Here is a 21,956-nt window from a genome sequence, read left to right as displayed (position 1 = left end):
ACACTGTCTACTCTCTAGTGCCTCTACATCGATAACTCTTTCAAGTTTGATAAAGTACTGATCATTGAAATAGATGTCAGATAAAACTATTTATAGCAAAATATAAAAGTAGTACATTTCAGGCGTATTGTACTCGAGATTTCTAAATCCACTTGTCTTTATGATTATCACAACTTATCTAAAGTCTGAAGTTGTTATTTAATATTCAGTTCGCATACTTATCCCTAGGGGCTGTCCATAAATTACGTTATGCTACCATCATCATCGGATCTGGACATCGGTCCAGACCCCCCCCCTAATTTGAAATGACGTAATTTATGAATAGCCCCCTAGTAATATTATAAATACAAAAGTAACTATCTCGTTACCTCTTAACATTTAAACGCAGACAAAGTCGCGGGCAGAAGCTAATAACAAATAAATATCTACATCATACTGTTTAACACGTGGTTCCAATAAAAAGGTATCAAATAGCCATTAATTAGCATCTAAATGTGCAATTATGCATCGTGCGACCGCAGACGACTGCATCGATTGGAGTCATAAGTAATGCACACTGCGGCTGCGGCGTGCACATGTCACAGGCGTCGCGGATGCGATAATTGCACATACGAGCATTTCCTGAGGCTATTAGTAGTATGTATGTTGATCACTATATAAGTTACGGCCAACAATTCATTTTATTGATAAAGATATCCTTTCATTTTGGTGTGAACAAGTAACTTTGAAGAGAAGGTTGAATTTTGAAGAGTGTAAGCCTAACTACTCAGAAAATCTATAACAGAGCTCTCTGCCAAAATATATCGAAAAAGGAAACCCGATCCCGGCTGGAAAGAGGGTTGGGTAAAGAATACAAGAGCAAATATTAGAGGAGTTTGCTAAACTGAGCCATATTTTAGTTATATGTAACAGTTACTAACTTGACTGTTTTGGCACACGTATTTATTTATATAATATTCATTTAAATACAAAGTAACATACTCATAGACACTTGTAGGTAGGTATTTGGCCTTACTCGGATTCGAATTCAGTTCCGCTAACTCCGCATTCCTATTTTTATCACTACAAGATTAACAAGATAACCGGTCCTGGCGGTCCTTTTACACGCGTATACCTACTTACCTACCAGTTCCAAAATTATCATAAGTATTAATGCACTCTAAATACTTTGGACTTATTTTTTACACATTAAATGAATCATAATCACTCGTTAGTGCCAAATCAATTCTAATGGCTGGCTAATTAGCATTCAAAGAGCAAAAGAATTAATTCAATCAATTACAGCAGTCATGCGAATGATCAATAAAAAATAACTGCATATTAATAACGTGATTGAATTGTTGGTATTCACACGCCTTCTCCTTAAACAGGTAACTAAATCTAATCTGTATTAAAATAGAAATCAGCAACATTTTCATTTGTAATTCCATTGTATACAATCTCTGTAATAGTCATAAAATGCAAGTTTAATTCCGCAGCATTTTGAGCAACTGTCAGTGAGGGGTTCACCCCTAGGGTCGCCACCCCCTATGTTTGTAGTAACCCCTTCGCCCTGTTTGCATTGTTTCATTCTATTTGTATAGAGTGTGTCCCACCGCCGTACAACTGTTACTGTTTCCATGATATGTAAACGAGGTTTAATGATACAATCCGTGCGAACCTTCACAATTAATTTACCGAACTGAAGAGGAGCTCCTTGGCTTATCTCTTTATTATATCTACTTTATAGCTTCAGGAAACAGGTAATCATTTATTAATAAAACATTCCTAATCCAGCATATAATAAAACGGATAAGTGTAAGTGATTAAACCGGTTTGTTAAGTCGCTCTCGGTTTTTTAACTGCTTTTAAAGAGTGGACTTTATTTAGTAAAATGGCTTAATTTTACATTAGTAATTATGGGACCAGACTTTATTATGTGGGAATCAGAGTTTGCGAACACGATTAGTATGCAAGTAGGTAAATGAAATGCCGCTTGTTAAAATTCTTACATCGCGCGAGCTGCAGTTTTACGGGCTATTACACTGAATGAAAAATGAGTGAGTCATAGGCGCAGAATACGAGGCGAATAGAAATCGTCTGTTTTAAATGAAAAGTCAAGGAGCGAACAAGGCGTACATTATTCATGAGGGCCGTTTCACGCCCGGCCACCGCCGAGTATGTATGCATCCGACACTCGAGTAGACTGTCAAAATTGTCCGAATACGCCCTTGCGGCATTGACAATACGGTTCCGAGTATAGATGATGATATATCTCCGTCGACTGTACCGGAGCTGGCATCAACAAACTGTTTCGAAATCAATATCCGTGTCTCAATCAGTGCAATTAAGGCGCCTGCGGAGCAGGGCCGTATTCAATGTAATTAGTTTCGCGCCGTCGCCGCCGGCGAGGGGCAATAAATAAACGACTAGAATGACGTTAAACGTGCAGCGACTGAGGGAGGCGATAATCTACAGAATGTCCTCTAAACCTTTTAATAAGTCAAATTAAATTAAGGATAATCACGAGATTGATATCGACAGTAATGAACGAAAACCGGAGAGATAATCGACTGTTATTAGAGAGCGCTTTGAGTACACGATTCTGTTATTATGTCGACTCATTGCGTGATTTGGACTAGCAATAAAGCTATATTTACCAGTCACGAGTGTTCAACTACATTACACGGAAACCGCTCGAGTAATTTATTCATTCTTTCCTGACAAATGTCATGTCGCAAATAACGAATACTAATAGCCGTTCGAGAGCACGCTGTATGAGCGAATTTAATAAAGCCGGTGGGGTGAAAACGCCCTATTTTTTCACATGGCGCGCATCGCTTCCCCTAATATTATAGGGGTCGAATTTGAAAACACAATTAGACTTAATACAGAGGTGATTGTTGGCGAGCGAGGGTCGCTGCGAGGGGTTACTGTAAATCCTTTAATTTGGCTCCCCGATCAAATAATAAAGCGAGGGGCAGCGAGCAGCGAGCGATATCGCGTTTAGTGGTTTTATTGCAAGCGCCATCTGCCGCGCACGCACCCTGTAGATGGAGAGATAATTTCGCTTTTAAAGCGGGGGGCGACCGAGCGTTCATTGTGAGTTGTTGCGTTCGTTTAAACAATTCACAACGCTGTATCCGCCTGTAGATGGGACGATATTAGCGCCCATAATTATGTGGGCCCTCGAAGACTGTCTGCGCTGCGATGTGAGCACTTCACACTCCACGCTCACTCTTCGATAAAGCACGCCGCCACCCGTTACTATCAACATTTTTGCGGATTGTACCTATGCCCATTTAAATGTTTTACTTGGAATTATTATATTATATACATTCACATCCAAAGATACGAGTTTGCAAATTGTAAATAGACCTAAATACGACATTGTAATAGAGAAAGGTAAGAATAATTGATTATTGTTATATAAATATTACATAATTTAATAGTCACTGGGTAAACCTTATTATTTCACAGCTGCTTATATCTTATAAATTTTAAGCCACTCGTATTGTACGTAGGTATGTAGCAGCTGACAAACAGATTAAAATGATTTGATCGATACATTTTTAACGAAATAAATTCATGTCGTTAGATAAGATTGGAGTTAAAATTTAATAGCTAATGATGTTGGATCATATTGCTTATCCATGGTACCTATCGTAGTAGATAAAGTTAATCCTATTCACAATCAGTATTGTAGGTATAGTACACTCTCTTGCATGTTGTTGATAATAATAGAGCGTGGCAGAAAAACAAACAGGATTACAGGGTACGCTCAACAGCCCTAGTTATTCATTATAAACATCGCACGTGCAGCCCCATTCAATCCTTAAAACCTCATATCTCATACGGTTTTGATTAGTGCAAATGCCACCTTGCGAAGCAAAGAATAGAGTCCACTTTACAATAATAACTTATAAGTGATATAGGGTTGAGCCCAAACAGTAGCTTTATCAATGACCGGGTGCACCCTAATGCAACGGCAAACAATCCTCCGCCCGCTTATGAATAATTTCAACTCGAGGGTGAGGGCGTATGGAATCGAAATAACCAGTAAATTATTGAATTATACCGAACCTGACTGTGCGTCGTCGGAGGGAAGATTTATGTTATTTTTTACGAGCTCTTTGAACGTTCTGAAACGATTTAATATTTCACATTATAAGTAGGTAAGACTACCACATCGAGTACGTGAGATGGAATATGATGCTGTATTAAGAGAGTTCATGGGGATGTGCATTAAATTCTAGCAAGTTTCATAGGTTCTATTGTGTGACAACAACTTCGCTCGAAGAGCTGTTCGTATTTACAAAGTAGATGTTACTGCGCGTAACGAGCGAGTGTCAGTGAAGGGTGGCGAATGTGTGCACTGGAGCGTAGGGGTAACACCTCCGAGCCCGAACGTTTTCGACAACCCTACAACTCATTGTGTTATCGCAATCGGTGACACTCGATTTCTTCCTTTAATGGTCATTAAAATATTGACTCTTTGAGTATTTTATCAGCATATAAACTTTATCGATGAATAAACCATGGTAATAAAAATAGCGGTTCGATAACATATATACATTCAGAAACACCTTATCAGTTGTTCTAATCTATGTAGTAAAATAATACTGAAATAATATTACTAGTAGTATTCGCTCCGTAGTAAAATATAAACATAGAAACTGTTGCAATAATCAAAAGCGTGAAAGTCAGTCGGCATGAATAATGTCTCGCGGCGCGGAACAATAACTCTCCGTGTCGATACAGCTACACAAAGACGAAACAATCAATTCACGGCGTAAGTAGGTGCGATTCGGCACGGTCGCGGTGCTCTAGCCCCGCGACTAACAAAAGAAAATCTAAGCAATTAGTCGTCGTCAGAAAGAGCGGAAAACGCGCGTTAGACGCGGTCACGCCGGGCGTGCACGACCGCGGGAACTGACCGAGCCGCGCCAAAACGCGACTAGACGCGACAAAATAACCTACACGCAGCGTTATGAGGATGATCTCCGATCATGGATCGGAAACTCGCTTCGGACTTCAAACTTTATTGAGTGCTTAATCCGGCACAGTCACGCTATGGCAAACACAAAGGCGGGCAAAAAAGAAAACATTACTTGTTGTGCGATTACGCTCGCTATAAAAGCTTGAAGGGGTACGGTTCTTTCTAATCGCTCGACTGAGCGGGCTGAGTGCTAATGTAATAATCCATTACAATGAACAGTGAACGCTAAATAGCGCATTGAAGCGTTGAGCTAGTGAGCCATCTGTCCGGAGCAAACAACAGTGCTCTCGGCTGAAAAGGCGTATCAATATTAGTGATTCCTATTACATACGCCCTTTTGACATTGCGAATAAGAACCCTTACGCCGGGGCAGACCAGACCCTCGGCAAATATTCACGCACTGACAGCGTTGGTTTATGTTTCAAACAGGTCTTAAAGTTTCTGGTTTTGATATGAATCTCTTGCTTGCTTTTGTGAGTGGCATGTTTTTAATTTATAATGTGTTGCTTTGAAGTTTAATTGCAACAAGTGTGATTAACCTCCAATACTATTATGAAAGTATTAAGGAAGCCGTATTACTAATACCTCCAAATATATTTAGATATATGCATAAAAATAAACAGCCTACAAGCCCCTTGCCATAATTATTTATATTTATATTATCTTAATACTAGTTATTACTAATAATTAACTTTAAACAATGTACACAATTGTCCTACCAAGAAAAACTAAGATCAAACTTTCTTAAGTATGAACGTTCATACAACTATGAAAACAAAATTATAGTCGTTTCATGTTAGTCGTATAGAATCTGCGTAAATTGGCTTTGGTTGGAGGACGTGTTAAAGTACGGTTATTATTAAAAAGCGGGGTCGGAGCGTGTCGGCCGGCCGAGCGTAAAATCAACAGATTACCACGGAGCCCCTACGGATCGCCCCTGGCCCCGAGGGTTGAGGAACCCCTGCATAATATCCATTCGTTGCGATAGCTATTGTAACTGCGGTTAGGGTTGCTACAAATATGCAGGATTACTCGTGAGACCATTCAAATGCCTTGGAATATATCAAAAGAATTAAACAAATTGTGGAAGAGTGACTGTAATTACCGATACTTAAAAAGTAGTTAAATCTTTATATTGAATACCAATAAAGAGTTTCAACTCGAGGTAATTGAGCGTAAAGTCAGGGGATAAACTAATTAAATGTTATTTTCCGTGATTATTAGGTTTCATTTACTTAGTCAAAATTATTTTAATATTTATGGATGAACTGTCATCAATATCATCATTGATAGTCATAAGTTAGAAATGGTAAAGATACGTAGTATAATATGTATTACAGTTATAATTTAAGCAACCCTTAGAAGCCCTTTCCCGTGAATGGTCGCAAGCACCTCGTAACTCACAGATATATTGTCTCCACTTTAGTCTCGCTTGGGGGAGCGTCCCTCGCTGATAATAATGCATTCGAATAAATGGCGTCACAACACAAATGCCTAACCGCCATCAATTGTTCGACAAATTATTATTTCTACTATCATTTATTATTAGTTGAAAGAAAAAGTCAGCACAGTGAAAAATAACGGCGCGCTCAGCGGAAAACGTTTGTTAATTTAAAAACCGAAATGTCAACGCCGGCCCGCCCTAAGGCCGGGAGCGCCGTCAAACAACATTTATCCAGCAAACAAGCAGCGCAATAACACACTTTTTTACTTTGGAAATTTGTACCAGGTCTGTGTTTTTCATGTTACATTTATGTTGGAATTACGCGTGGAATGTAGCAACATTATCGTTAAAGTACACCGGACGCGGTCGCGGTGCGGTTTAACGCTTGCGTTAACTCGCGGCTTTTGAACTTTGATTTGTCATTTTTAACTATTTGGTTATCAAATTGCCTTTCACTATGATAGTGATATCCATTATAAAATATAGGATAGTAATAGTTGCATATGTCTAGTAGTCTAGCAACACAAATACAAGAATAATATGACTGTGATAAAGAATAATCAACGGATTCATTGTGAATGAGCACGTAATCGATTTGAAACCGAGACGCAAGACAGTTACTATCTAAAGTTGTTAGATCAGATCAGAGGTTTTCCTGTGGGGGCAAATGGCAAGGCTAGTCTTTATCACTTATCACATAGGCAAGGGTCATGACTGACTTTAATTATTCACTCGCTGTGCACAAATAATAACCGCAAGTACGCACCGCCACCGCGTGTTTGCATAAAACTAAAATAAAATACAAAAATAACACATACCTGCTTGTGCATTTCCACATTGAGGCCGTAAGACATTTCATAGTACTGAAACATAAATACAGATTAACAGATTCGATTACAAGTGTTAAAATGTTAAACGTCAGAGCTGTGACACGGGAAGCATTTGGCACAGATAAGTTCCTCAAATTATAGGAGCCGAGTGACTAAACATCCGCGGCGCAGCTTGGACCGCCGCCAGAAGTGTTCCCGACATATAAAAATACTGACAAAAATTTCCTCTCAAGCGTATTAAAATAAATTGCAAGCGATTTGGCAACACTTAATCGTGATTCATAACTGAATGGAACGAACATTTGAGGATTAACGAATGCCAAAAACTTTTATATTTAAATCACAGGTGCTACAATTACTTATTCTTAGCATACCTACGTCTCAATAAATTGTTCTTCAATGCATGTTTGCTATAACTCCCATAGATATTTTGGGGTATTGAAAGGGACGATAATAATCTCCAAATAAATTATAAGAGGGTGACAAAATGAACGGTCGAATCCGATGGAGCAATATTGATGGGCATGCGGGTGACGAAGGGGACAATTCATTTAAACTTAAATGACAAAACATTAATGATGTAGGTATCATTTGATAAACATCTCGAGCTTTCCCGCATATGCTCTACTAAAAACCTACTGAGTATTTTATGTGGAACGCTTCGCTACTCAAAATCGAAAGAGCATGAAATCACAAATAAGCACTCGGTCGGGGGTTGCAGAGATTAATTTTGGTCAGTCAGTGATTTAATGCACTTTAATTTTGTAGTGCGATTCGTTCGAATGCAAGGGAAAAATTAGCAGTCAACTCACCATAACATAATGCCTTTGAATCTCTATTTTTTCACTAGCCAGCTTTTCGCATTCTAATTTTAAACTGGAACAAACAGATTATAGTAAACAGATGAACTATTACGATTTTTGAATGCTTATCAAAACAGTCGGAACATTTTATTCATATTTTATCGTATAATTTAGAATGACTTGTACTTCTAACAAGTATGTACCTCGATATTGAAGTTATTCAATTGTCAAGTATCTATATCAACCAGATTCAGATGAGAGGGAAATGTCTTGCAATTAAAATATGTCTAATTACATAATTATAAATTTCCAACAAGAGTATTTTTCCAAATTAATAGTTGAACGAATGGTTTTGCTTGCGTAAGCTCTTTACCACCTGTTTTATGTTCAGGTCCATATTGTAACGTGATCGTTATGTTTTATGTCAGAGATTCAATGTAAACAAATAGATAATTCTTTTGCTAGACAATAGAAAAAAAATCTAACGAAGGGTGGTTTTGTGGGGCAGGTAGCTGGATCTCTGTTAACGGGGATTCCGAGATAATCTCTGTTGAGATTTTTTACCCCCTGATACTTAAGTGATATAGTTGTCGCTGGTATGGATAAAATATTAGGGTCCTACGGGAATTAGGGATGCGTATTCCTTATACTAACAATATTGATTGTTTCTTCGTATACTTAAATAAAACCAGACAACGTACATTATGTACATTTTTGTTCCAGCGTAATTGAGTTAATTAAAACAAAAGATAATTGTCTGTTAAAAATGTCAATTTGTAGCTTATGAATGGGGACAATACGTGTAATGCTTTAAACTCTCACAGAGATCATCAGATCACACATGTAAATTAATTCCACATTAAGCATAATATATTCGCTCGAGGAGTCTTAATTACAATGATTAGCGTCGTATCGCGCTATCGCCAGATGCGAACAAAGCATTACTTTAATAATCATGTCGGTTTTTTGCCGCCATAATAGCCCGCCGACGGCGAATTGAAATATAATTATGCACGTCGGTATGTCTTACGTTCGTGCGGGTAGTTATAGTGTAAACTTGCGAGTCATAGCCAAGGAGTGTTCACAGTTGATTAATTACAGTATTTTCTGTGGAATTATGACATTTACGGCGCTCCTACTCTTACGCGGGCAACTCGTATTTAGGTTTACGCCTCGGAATCCACTTACATCGCTGGATTTGAATGATAATGATTTTTTCTGGAATGCTTGTGTCTAAAACTTTTAATTGAATTGAACATACAGTAAAAGTATGTTTTATGTTTTTTTGTCGTTCTTTCAAATCAATTGAATGTAACCAGGTTCCGAAAATTCTCAGAGCGTTTATTGCACTTCAATATATCACTCATAGGCTAACAGCTCTTTATCAATGTTTGTATAACCAGATATGTATAATCATGTGATGTCGACTTCAATAGAAGAGTAGGTAAATATAAATACTGACTTGTGATATTGCGCCTGAAGGAAGTTGAACTCTTCCTTAATCCGATCGCAGGACTCCCCCACCGTGAACTTGATGGGTTGCCCGGGCTGAGGGGGACCCTGTAAAAGAACATTTTACATACAAAAATAATTAACAAGGAAACACAGAAAGCCTTAGTAAAGCGAATGCTAACAGGTCTTTTAATGGTCACAAAGTTGACAATGACAGCCAAGTTTAAGTTAAACGCATTAAGTAGACACAACAAAAACATCCCATCAATCACAGTCTCGACAAAACATTCCTATCACGAAACAAAAATTACACGCATCCCAAATTATCGTAATACAAATTATCCTTTAATGACCATAATTCGGTGTGAGCCTCGCTTTAATGAAAAAAAAAACATCGCTCGCCTCTTAACACAAATAAAGTAACGCGAACACGCGAGCACGTAATAAAGTAAAAACAAAATAAAAAACTAGCTCCATAATAAGAAGCACGAAAATAAAAATAAAGCGAGAGACACAACACACGGTCGCCGGGAGGCCGGGCGGGCGGGCGGCAAAAAATAAATAACCGCTGCGAGCCGACGCCGAACAAACGGACTTTAAAAATAATAAAAGGAGCGTAAATAAAAGCGTAAAAGGAACTGGCGCAGCGTGTAGACGTTGTAAATGGAGCTGCGGACAATCGGCTCGGGGAAAATGCCGGGAATTTAGTGAATGTGGCTGCGGTGAGCCCGCCTGCCCGCTGCCCGCCAGCCGCCAGCACGCCGCACCGCCTTATCCTCCATCACTTCGTTAATGTCGTGACATTTACAATGCCCATCAATATTTTATGTGGACACTGATGATATAGCAGTCGTTTACCGTTATCAGCACTTAATGTACTCGTAACGACGGCCCCGAGCTACTTTTTTTAATTTAACGAGAGCGATCTATAAAAGAAGGTGCGATTTGTTTTCATTTCACTTCGCGCGGCAATTATATTCTGTTTCTCTCGGCGTGCAATTATTTATCCATGTACACATCTCACGATCGGAGAATAAAACAAATCGACAGTTACATTACAGACATGGCATTATAAAAGGCAAAAAGAAATCCGAGTCGGTAGCGAGGCGGCGCCTGCGTTCATATCATAGCGAGTCTGGCACGATATCGGAGCAGAGACATGTCACGGGAGACATTGTACTTACGTGTGTACAATACAATGCCATAAACCCGAGTTTCTATTAGCGTTCTAAGGTCGAGTGCGCACTCGATTATAATTAGCGATTCACTTAACACGTGGGCCGATCGAAGGCTAGTTTATTCCAACACGTTTACCTCACCAGATTAACAAATTGATTACGGGCGCGTACTCGATGTTTAATTTAATTAGAAGTTTCAGGATACCCTGTGGTTGTGTACTTATCAGTAATTACAATGTTTCGTTAACATTTAGGTTGTAATTTAATACTTCGGAAACAACCCTTTCGATTTATCTGGGGCCAATAAGTTACGGTTTGGATTCAATTATTTGTTTGCCGCGCGACCGCTACGCGACCGCCGCTGTTTCGCTTTCGCCCGCCACGTTCTACGTAGTACCAAGTTTTATTGCCACGATTAAAACGGAAAACATCATGCAGTAGGAAAATAAATGCGGACCGCATTAATTGCTATTTGGTTATTTAACTCGATTACTGTATAAATATAGTTTACGGCAGTTTTCATGCTTGTTAATAGGTAATTTTGATTCATGAGTTGACATCCTAACAACAGTAACAACGGTTCGATGAAACCCGTTATATTGTTACTGAATATGAATGTTTTATAAATTATCTCCATTGACACTCTTGATATCGAAACTAGAATAGGTGTAGTGAAATTTAATTCTGCCGTGAAATCAAATGGACCATTATGTTATGCGAGAATTACAACCCCGCAGTTAAATTATTATTACAGCAACCCTATTATTACTTCAATGCCAAAGTAATAACATAAGTAAGAGTAAGATCATTCTCAATCTTCAAACCGATCACAAAAGGAAAATAATCGACGGCAATAATAGACTGAATAAACGTCCCCTCGGCTTAAGAAAAAAAGATTCCCATGAATTATCACCGAAAAGGTCAAATTAAAATACAATGAACCGTTTTTGAGTGGCAGTATTGTGTTGAGCCCGGATGAAAGGCCCGCATGCAGGCCGCTCACAAAAACAAAACTAAACAGAACGCGTTTAAACGGATATAAAAAGAAAAACGTGTTCTTACTTCAAATTATTGAATACGTCTGTCTGCCCACGTCTACCTGCTGAGGACTTCTTTTATTGGGCCGGAATTCGAGTTTTATTTTAAGCGCTGCGGCCCGGGGCAGCCCTCGCGTGGTTCGAGAAACATGACTATTCAATCACTGCTTATAAACTATACACGTTGGTTAATTACCCGCGACTCTTTCATGTTCTGTTTACTTTTTGTAGACGCACTTTATAAGTTGAAGGTTTCAGTTATTTTATGAACTGCTACTTTCGGGAATTCGTTCAACAAATATAAAAACAAGGTCATATTATTTAGCCTTCTATCGGTGAATAAATAAAGTGGATCGATGTCAACGATTTATTAGCAGCATTAGAGGTCCGCGGCCAACACAAGTTCAGCGACTCTGTAAACATCTAAACACCATTCGCACTTACAAATCAAACAAGAATATACAAATATTTGAACTCCTCACTAGTGTACTCAAGTCTTGGGCGCCGTAACGCCCTAACTCCGCTTAAATTCAAACAAAAATAAACCCTATTCAATAGCCTTAAAGTTGGGAAATAATTGAAAGTATGTTCAACGGCTTTTTGAAAAAAAAAAAACTAGTAAACTAATATGGTAGCGCTGGAATCACCAAAGTGATTTTATTTTCTAAGAAACTTCACCGCATGCTAAGGCGATTGACAACGGCTTTCTGTGAATCGACTAAAACGATTCTGTTTAGATAACGTCCAATTGTTTTCCTATAGAAAGTGACAAATGAGTCGGCAGCGCGGGAGAGCTGTCACTTGTAGAGTTGTGGAAGGTATGATAATTAGTTAACTGTTCTAAATAAAACATTGGGCCAGCTACCTCCTTAGTTGTTTTGATGTGTAATTATTTATGATTTTATGTTTTAAACGGGTGTCTTGTATTTAAATATTCTGTGAATGCCTTCATGTGTCTATTTGTTAATTTATGTTCGCGTAACGAGTAAAAATGTACGGTATTGTATTGACTTATTTGTATTGAATTACATAATAAAATCAACTAAACTGAAGACGAATTAATAGCTTAATTACCTACATATGTATCTATAGGTGTATATAGAAAATATTTATATAAATATTTTATAATCCCAAAAATGACAGTGATTTTTGTCATTGTTAGCTACTCTTACGTAGCGGTAACGCCACGGAATCTCGACGCTTACAAACTGTTTGCCTACTCCAAATGCCGAGTATATTTTCACTGATAACACTATCACCACGAATGCCAGGAATTATTTCGGACGAACATTGACTCAAGCTCACAAGGCACTTCACTTATCAACACGATAACCCCTTTTAAGTTATAAATGTACCAAAATAATCGTTAATGACACGGTTTCATATAAATTATGCTTGTTTGCTCACATGATATTTATGTTTGAAGAAACTTGGATACGAGGATCCAATTTGTATGTAGGTATGTAGCGGTAATGCCGTCAGTCAAATATTGACGCAGTGGGACGACACGGATTTCGAGAAAACAGACAAATAGGCTCTTTGACAAACATCTCCTCACCTCGACGTTCGGCGGTGACTACAAATGACGCAGCAAACACCGACGTGACGTATTACAGAGAAAGAGTTGGGATATAGGTACTTAAGAAAATTTGCTCTAGAAGAAACTTGTTATTGAGCCTATTACGCTAATTGCAGTAAACAATACGATCTTGAATATTAAAATGAAAATTCTTATACTGCGTGTAACGACATGAGCAATCCGGCCAGCGCAATCGCTAGTACAACTACAATTATCATAATCTATTATTTGATTAATTTAATTATGTTGATCTTACGTTAAGTGCTGCGGTGTAGGTTGTTAGAGATACCTGCAAATCAGAAGATCCATTACAAGCCGGTTTGCAAACATCGATAAGTTAAGAGCGTCTTATCAAGTTCGTCATACATTATCGTAATTTACCCACGTAAACACGGAACTAAACAAATATTCTTGACTGTACTCTAGTGAGAGGGAATATATTACAAATACAGAGATAACAAGATGATTTTGTGACTAAATAAATTTAAGGGTAAAAAAAAATTAAAAAAAAGGGTTTTTTAAATTCTTCTTTCAGATTGTTATTGTTACAAGATGGTAAGTATAATATTAAATTAATATGCATATTGCATATATTATGGTAAATGTCAATTCCTGAAATTAAATAAGTTACAGCTTTTATATTTTTGTAATGTTTACGATCAACTCTTTATTATTTTTACTGTGGAACCAATTACAATTCGAGAACGTCGTGGTAAATACATATACTATTATTAAGTCCCTATTATGTTACACGATACAACATAAGCCTGCTAAATTCTACCTACCAGAAAAGAACAATCAATCCAAGCGGTTTAAATTCTCTCACTTAACTCCGTGAATAGCAAATAATGGTTCGGCAGGCATTGTCAACAATAAACTTATAACATAACCTCCGACACGGCGTGGGAACGGTCGGCAGCCGCTATTGTACCGCTCCCAAAGGAATAACGACTCATGCGAGTATGGCTGTCGCGAACGTATGTAACATTATCCCAGTACAGTGGACACGTCACACAATATATTCATGGAATAACGACTCATGTTACCATAACAGCTTTTAAACACATGTGACATTTTTAAAACACGGGCGACGTTCATGTCTCAATACAGAAAAGTTGTATGCGACTGGAGATAACCGTGACATACGACCTCTTCTCGTCTCGAGTGCCGTGCTCTGTACACGATCATTCATAATAGAGATCGCGTGATGAACGGCTAATTGCCTTGAACAAATAACCTGGTGACAAATCGTTAATAAATAACACTTATTTTCGCATTATGTGCAGTCAACATTATTATGCATGGAATCACGAGATTCTCGCCAGACAAAAGAAGTGAAGATAACAAAACATTATTCTTCTTTCCATTTTCGTCACAATCGTATTGACAAATAACAATGTTTTCCCCCTACAAGTACCTATACAAATCCCTCCGCACTTTTTTTCTCCATAATCCATTCAAATCATGTTTACGATTGCTGTATGACAAACGGTTTTAGCGCAAATTGATATTTAAATTGTGGTCTGTATACGTCGGGAAATATTGTCACACAGATGCACTGCGGTCTGCGGTGGGCGTCGGACTTCGGAATTAGCCGAGAACAGCAAAAATCAACCATCCGCTAAAGTCTGAGGGTCCAGTTTCCTTTAGCGTTTTTTTGGTTGTGGTCGCGGAAGCAAATTAGCATAACCAAGTCAGATCGATCGTTGGTTTGAATTAAGTGTTCCATGTAGCTCAACGACTATGGTGTTAATTTGCTGGTTAACACGATTCTTGCGGGATTAGTTTGCAGGCCTGAAGGTATTTGCCTTGTTTTCGGCTGTTTTAGCCCAGGTTTATATAAATTATACAGTCTGTACCTGTACATGCATGTTTTGTTTAGCTCTGGCAACATTAATTCAATTGAAACTTGATAGTCACCCTATAGAAAGAAAGGGACAGAGGTCACCCTCGACGCTTTTTTAAGAGGCGATAACGCGGTCTACTTTAATACGAGTACCTATGACAAGTCTGTGATTGAAACTAGCCAATTACGTAGGTACATAGTAAATCTTCTCGCACTCAGATAAATAAGGTCCACAAATCTGGTATGGTATGTCAAATCAAATTCAACGATTTTGGTTTGGTTCACAATTGAGTTATAAATATCACAATTATAACTTATTTCTAAGAAACTATGACTTTGATAAGACACGTGTTTTCCACTGATGTAAGTGTCTATAAATTGAACTGACCCCAGAACCAAATGCTTGAACTTATTTAAACAAATGATGTGTTTATTGACATAATGACGGTCGAGGGACGCTTAGGTATTTGACCTATAATTATGACGTTCTTAAACTTAAGGCTGATGAGTTCAATATTTATTCCTCCTTACTCATACCATTCAAAATGTTCAAAAATATCTAAATATGCACTTTAGGATTATTTATATCCTTTGTAGTACCTATGTAGGCACATTAGGTAGGTACCTTTGTAAACATCTAGCCATTACTGCTGCCAGGTAGGTAGACTACCTCACTACTGACAGGCAGGCAATTGTAACATCCTAATTAGAGCGTATAAGAGCTCCAATTATGTCTCATTAGGAACGTACCTATAGCTGCCACTTTTCTGGTGATGTCATGGGAAACTTGTCATACCGAAGAATAAAGAGGGACATTTCATGATTTCATTAACACACATTTTAAACAAATGGGATGACAATTTGCACGTAATCGCGATAAATCCTAAGTCAAATAAATCTAAAAGGACATTGGAGACCGAGTTTGTATCAGAAATACAATATTTACCTATCAAGTTACAGGGTAGGTGCACAATTGCATACCTATTAAAAAAATTAAATAATTTATTTATTTATTTATTTATTTTATAAATACGTTTACACAACATTACAGATAAACCAATACGTCGTGAAACTAACACTACACATAACAACATAATTATAATAATTGATACTATTTACATTACATTTCACACACGGATAACAAACGATTACGTTACACTCGAAGGCCTAGCATAATGATCTCACTAAGCAGAATGAAGTGCCGCGCGACCGTGGGTAGGTAGGTTCGATATCCGCCGAAGCAATTTCACGGATAATTGAGCGTCTGACGAGGATTTATCAGAAAGCGGCCTCTACCTGGCTACAGACTTCAAGACTAGTGTTGATTTAAAATAGTAGGTAGGCAAAATATGATTAGGTACATATAATTCTAGTAGTGGTTCTAAGTTCTAACTTCTAGCTATATACTAATAAGATGGGTATTTTAATTTTAACCCATTGAGGTATATAACAAGAGATGACATCTCGAACAAAATGTTTCCGCACCTCAGAGAAGTGCATGCACTTCTTTGCTTAGTACGTCACCGACCACCAAGATGTCACACATGTACAGAAAATTTAAAAAACAATTAAAAATTAAAAAACCGGCCAAGTGCGAGTCGGACTCGCGCACGGAGGGTTCCGCACCATCAACAAAAAATAGAGCAAAACAAGCAAAAAAACAACAAGCAAAAAAACGGTCACCCATCCAAGTACTGACCGCGCCCGACGTTGCTTAACTTCGGTCAAAAATCACGTTTGTTGTATGGGAGCCCCACTTAAATCTTTATTTTATTCTGTTAAGTATTTGTTGTTATAGCGGCAACAGAAATACATCATCTGTGAAAATTTCAACTGTCTAGCTATCACGGTTCGTGAGATACAGCCTGGTGACAGACGGACGGACGGACGGACGGACGGACGGACGGACGGACGGACGGACGGACAGCGGAGTCTTAGTAATAGGGTCCCGTTTTTACCCTTTGGGTACGGAACCCTAAAAATGGCTTCGTGCGTGTTAAAAAGTTGCAACAATAGCACAAGAAAATATAATAAAAGGGATGGAATAACATTTCACCGGTAAGCAATGGAATAACTGTTGATTTACTATTATTTAGTTTTCAAAGTAAATGTTTAGTCGTAGAAAAAGTATTGTATGCAACGTTGTTTAACTGAGTCAAAAAATACTCGTGGCGTCTTTATTAACAATTTTCGGCTTCGCATGCATGCATGCACTTCTCTGAGGTGCGGAAACATTTTGTTCGAGATGTCGTCTCTTGTTATATTCCTCAATGTTTTAACCTCGCATTGAACGAGTACACTTACTACTTACCTGCCTCATATAACTGTAGACTTGAAGAAGCGTCAAAAACATTTATTATTATTTATCTTATTTACTTTTATTGGCCAAAGAATAATATCATTAATATCTAATCGCTGAAATTATTGTAGTTCTTGTAACGAATGATGAATATTTCCCTCTACAACAATACATTATTCGTGGAAGCTGGAATGTTCGTTGAGAACCGTTTAGTAAAATAAAACACGGCAACAATACCGGGTAGTGAGGGCGCCGGTACCGCCGGTAGCGACATGCCGTCTCAGCGGGGGGCGTTTTATTACACCCCAGCTTAATTCTACAGCACTGTTTTATTTTATATTTACAACTGTCTATGTTTTACTATTGTTCGCTTTTAAAATACCGGAGCGGTAATCTATTTTGTTCTTTGACGGGGTGTGACAAAATGAGATCGGCAGTAGTTATTTCTGCATCAACATTCTGCCGTATTATGTATGCGGAAGAAACTAGCGGCCGGATTCGAACGTTAAGAATTAAGATACGTCAATTCATAGATCTAGAAACGATATGGATTAGATGTATCAGTGTCAAAAGTGACGTTTTTGTTTGAAGAAACGTCACATTTGACACTAACATATCTAATCCATATCGCTTCTAGATCTATTAATTGACGTCATATTGACGTAATCTTAAAGTTCGAATCGGGCGAAGTAAGTAATCAACCTGAACTTTCATTAAAATATAAAATAATGGAGCGATCATTTCAGTTTTCCTCTTCAATTACTTGAAAGGTATTAAACTTTATAATACTGGCCTGGCGTACCTGTGTCGCCCCTTTGTCGTTAAAGATCAAAGGAGAGAAGGGTCGCTTTTGGTTTAGGAACTCGTACAAAAACACATTATTTATTGCACAAATTGTACAAAAATAAGAAAAACATATTAAATGCATTTCTTTGTTGTAACTATTCCCGGTTCATGATAATGACTAAGACATCACAACGATTCGTGTGCGCACTGTTAAGTCCACTCTACATTTTCTACAATTTTCCTATTCACAGCTCTCTGCAAAAAAAAGTTAACTGTTTGTTTGCAATTTGAGTGTTTTGCAAATTAGTATGCACATAAAGAACGCGAATAAGCACATTAAGTTAGAGACATGTCATGTGGTGGCACACTTTCACCGCTCTCTCAGTCTGGGACCATTTGTAATAATAAGAATGGTAGGAGCTGTCAGTCGACTCCAAATTCATATAGGGTAATTGTGTCTGTTTGCCGTCCAGTGCCTGTTTCCGTCCACTTGGCGGAGTTGCTACAAAGAATTGCGGAAAATTTGAATATAAACAAGCCTTCTCACACATGTTTGGATTTGTTGCAATCCATAATGTCTAAGCAATATTTTTACCAAAATAAAAGTGTTATTTGACAAATAGCGGCTTTAAAAAAAATTATGTTAGTGGCGGCATTGCATCCAGAGCTTGAAAACGTCATTTTGCAAGAAAAAAAAAGTGTTGGCGGCAAATGTTCACGGTAAGTTTATTAATTAATTTAACTAGTTTAAGTTACGTTATTGGCACATACTGCAACTTAAAAGTATAGTAAACGCAATTTTAAGTGTTTTTTATAGTTTTTTCATAATAATCTTTGATAAATTTAGTGGACGAGTACTGACATACTAATTTTGAAAAATATTTAGTTTCCGACCACACGGACGGTAACTGGAACAGCTAGGTGAGTATTTGTTATGATCGTTTTACTTCAAAAGACTTATAAACTACTATATATTTTCTCTTAAAATGATGTTTCTTGCTTATAAGATTATACATTTTAGTTTTCGTCCACGATTTTGTCAGTGTTGCTTGATTAAAATCATGTTTAAAATACGTGGTCGAAAACTAAAAATAGCTTTAAATATTGTTTCAGTTTCCGTCCATGTACTATGAGTGGTGTAGACGAGATTTATTATTACATGATTACTGAGGGCGAAAATAGCAATTCGTGGATGAGTTTCGATTTTGTTCGACGAAATGAAAGAATTGAACTGAGTCCGACAATGAGACGATTCCACGAATTGCTATTCCCACCGGAGCATAGTGGTTTGCCCCAAATATGCGAGGAAATAAGTTAAAATAGGCAATTAATTATTTAAGCATCAAGCATTACTCGAATCTTAATATAAAAAATGTCAAATCTTAATCGATTTTCCCTCCTTAATATCTCGCGCACGAGTGTGGAGCGGGCTTTAAAATAATTGAAATGTCTATGATTATTAAGCAGTATTTACACGATGTTACAAAATAGTCCTGCAAGAATGAGACATATAATTGTCTCCCTATCTCGCTCTATATCCTACAGCATGAACTGATAGCTGTACCAGGCCGTGTGGATGCTGGTTTAATAAGTATCTGTTTTTCGCTCTCACTTAAGCCCCGCATTCACACTCCTACCTTGTAGGCCGCCTCGTAGTCCGCCTCGTTGGGTAGGATTGTGTATGGGGGTTGTAGACTACGAGCCGTCCTACCGTTTAGCCGTTTGTAGGACGGCTCGTAGTCCACAACCCCCATACACAATCCTACCCAACGAGGCGGACTACGAGGCGGCCTACACGGTAGGAGTGTGAATGTGGGGCTTTATAAAACTGCGTCCTTAAAAGCCATCTCTTTCTCGCTCTCACTCATGGGTGCGGTTGTCTGTTACACGGCTTTAATGGACGTACATACGGCGGATCACCTTACACACGATCGAACGTGCGCCGGACCGCAAAGTCACGGTCCGGGCGTCTGTAAGGCCAAGCGCGCACCACGATTTTAATTTTTGCGAGACGATTTTAGAATCGCGCTGTAATTTATCGCAGAAAATTCACTGCGCGCACTGCGATGAAAAGTCGACGATTTGTTCATTCTCGACATGGATTTCGTACCAGTCGCCAGGCGTGAAACAATATGCAATCGCTGTATGACTGAGTATTTATACCACAAAGGTGATCTCCTTCTATTTCTATAATTAAACGGTCAACATCTAGCGTCTTATCTTGTGACTCCATTGGAGAAGCAGGTTCCGATATGTTGACTCTTGGAGAGCGAAATGCCGACTGAGGTCCGGGGTGCGATTTTATTATCGCAGTGCGCGCGGGGCCATACAACTCCGTATGCTGCAATTCACTTTGTGACAATGGCGTCGCGAGCAGTCGCGGAAAAATGTGACAAATCACAATTTTAAAATCGCTGCGATTTTTTTGTCGCATATGCAAAACAAAACTAAGTCGGTACTAGTAACGTACATAGCTTAAAAATAAATGATTCCTTATTATATTGATATTATATATTATAAATGCGAATGTAACACTGTTTGTCGGTCTGAGTCCTGAGGAAGGAAATATATATAAATATTTATCACGAAAATAACCATTCTACGCGGTCGAAGTCACGGGCAGAAGCTAGTAACTAACTAAGAATTATCTATATAACATAAAAACAAAAAATAAAGATAGGTATAATTGATTTTCAATGCAATAATGCACCCTACAGTACTTTTTCATACAGTGGACGAAAACTGACTCATACGTGGACGAAAAGTAGCTCACAGGCGGACGGAAACTGAAATAACCCTACTTTTTCAAAATATATTTTTTATAAAATAAACCGTAAATATTATTTAAGGTCACGTAATATTAACCTAAAATAGACAATATGAGCAATACAAACAAATATAGCACATTTAAGTAAGACTACTTAAATATTTTTTTTTAGCATTTCAAAGTAGACATCTCCTATAATTGGACGGTATCTGACACAATTACCCTATAAAAGGAGCAAATGAGCTTCGGAAATGAGTTTAATGTTTGCGATTCTTTGCCGACGGGAATCGAATTTGGCACATCACATCAATTTGTTGCACAAAGCACTGGCACTATTTCACATTGTAAACGAGGCACATCTGTTTGATATCCGTTGATTTGAGGGTCGGGGTTGATCTCGGGCGAAGTCTTACCGGATGCCTGGCGGCCGCCACGGCAGCTGCGGCGGCGGCGGCGTTCATCGCGCCCGCGCTTGGATACATGCCCGCGTCAAACACCAAGCATCGTCTGCACACCAACACAACACTCCACTAGCCACTAACAACACTGGAGCAATCCGCACGGTCAGTCACACGCGAAACTTTAGCGACGAACTGTACGTCCTTCCTGCACGAGCTACGCGAGCGAACTGACGCGCGCGGGGGCCCCCCTCTACCCCCACACCGCTGCCACCCGCCGCCTCGCATACCGCTGCCATACATATTTTCTCCACTCGAATTTTTCGTCGACTATCTTCATGTTTGAGAAATACTTTGGCGAATCGGAGATATATACGCTCTAATAGATACGTATTATTCGGGGAGGGGGAGGTTGGGGTGGTTATCGCGATCTGTGACTCGGCGTTATTTTGGCAAAGTAGATGCAACGTTTTAAATGCCCAGGAGGGAGCGTAATCCGACCGCTGGAAATTGATATGTCTATTACAGTTTGCCGGTCTAGGCGGCTAGTGGCTCCGTA

The 21,956-nt window shown here is 38.5% G+C and overlaps 1 protein-coding gene across 2 annotated transcripts in view; it reads right to left on the bottom strand.

The window, feature by feature from the left end:
- Positions 1-21,650, bottom strand: part of LOC134656449 (protein groucho-like) — an 80,903-nt gene extending 59,253 nt beyond the window's left edge. The window contains exons 1-4 of one of the 2 annotated variants that reach the window (XM_063511982.1): positions 21,413-21,650; positions 9,518-9,615; positions 8,065-8,128; positions 7,241-7,285 (exon numbers count right to left, since the gene is read on the bottom strand). In XM_063511982.1, coding sequence (XP_063368052.1) covers positions 7,241-7,285; positions 8,065-8,128; positions 9,518-9,615; positions 21,413-21,481 — 276 coding nt within the window. In that variant the 5' untranslated portion in view covers positions 21,482-21,650. The remainder of the gene's footprint in view (positions 1-7,240; positions 7,286-8,064; positions 8,129-9,517; positions 9,616-21,412) is intronic. The other variant, XM_063511981.1, reaches the window with a different exon arrangement.
- Between the last annotated feature and the right edge of the window lie 306 nt (positions 21,651-21,956).

This window comes from Cydia amplana, chromosome 18 (assembly GCF_948474715.1).
Source record: "Cydia amplana chromosome 18, ilCydAmpl1.1, whole genome shotgun sequence".
Lineage (NCBI taxonomy): Eukaryota > Metazoa > Arthropoda > Insecta > Lepidoptera > Tortricidae > Cydia > Cydia amplana.
This window is presented reverse-complemented; position numbering and strand designations above follow the sequence as displayed.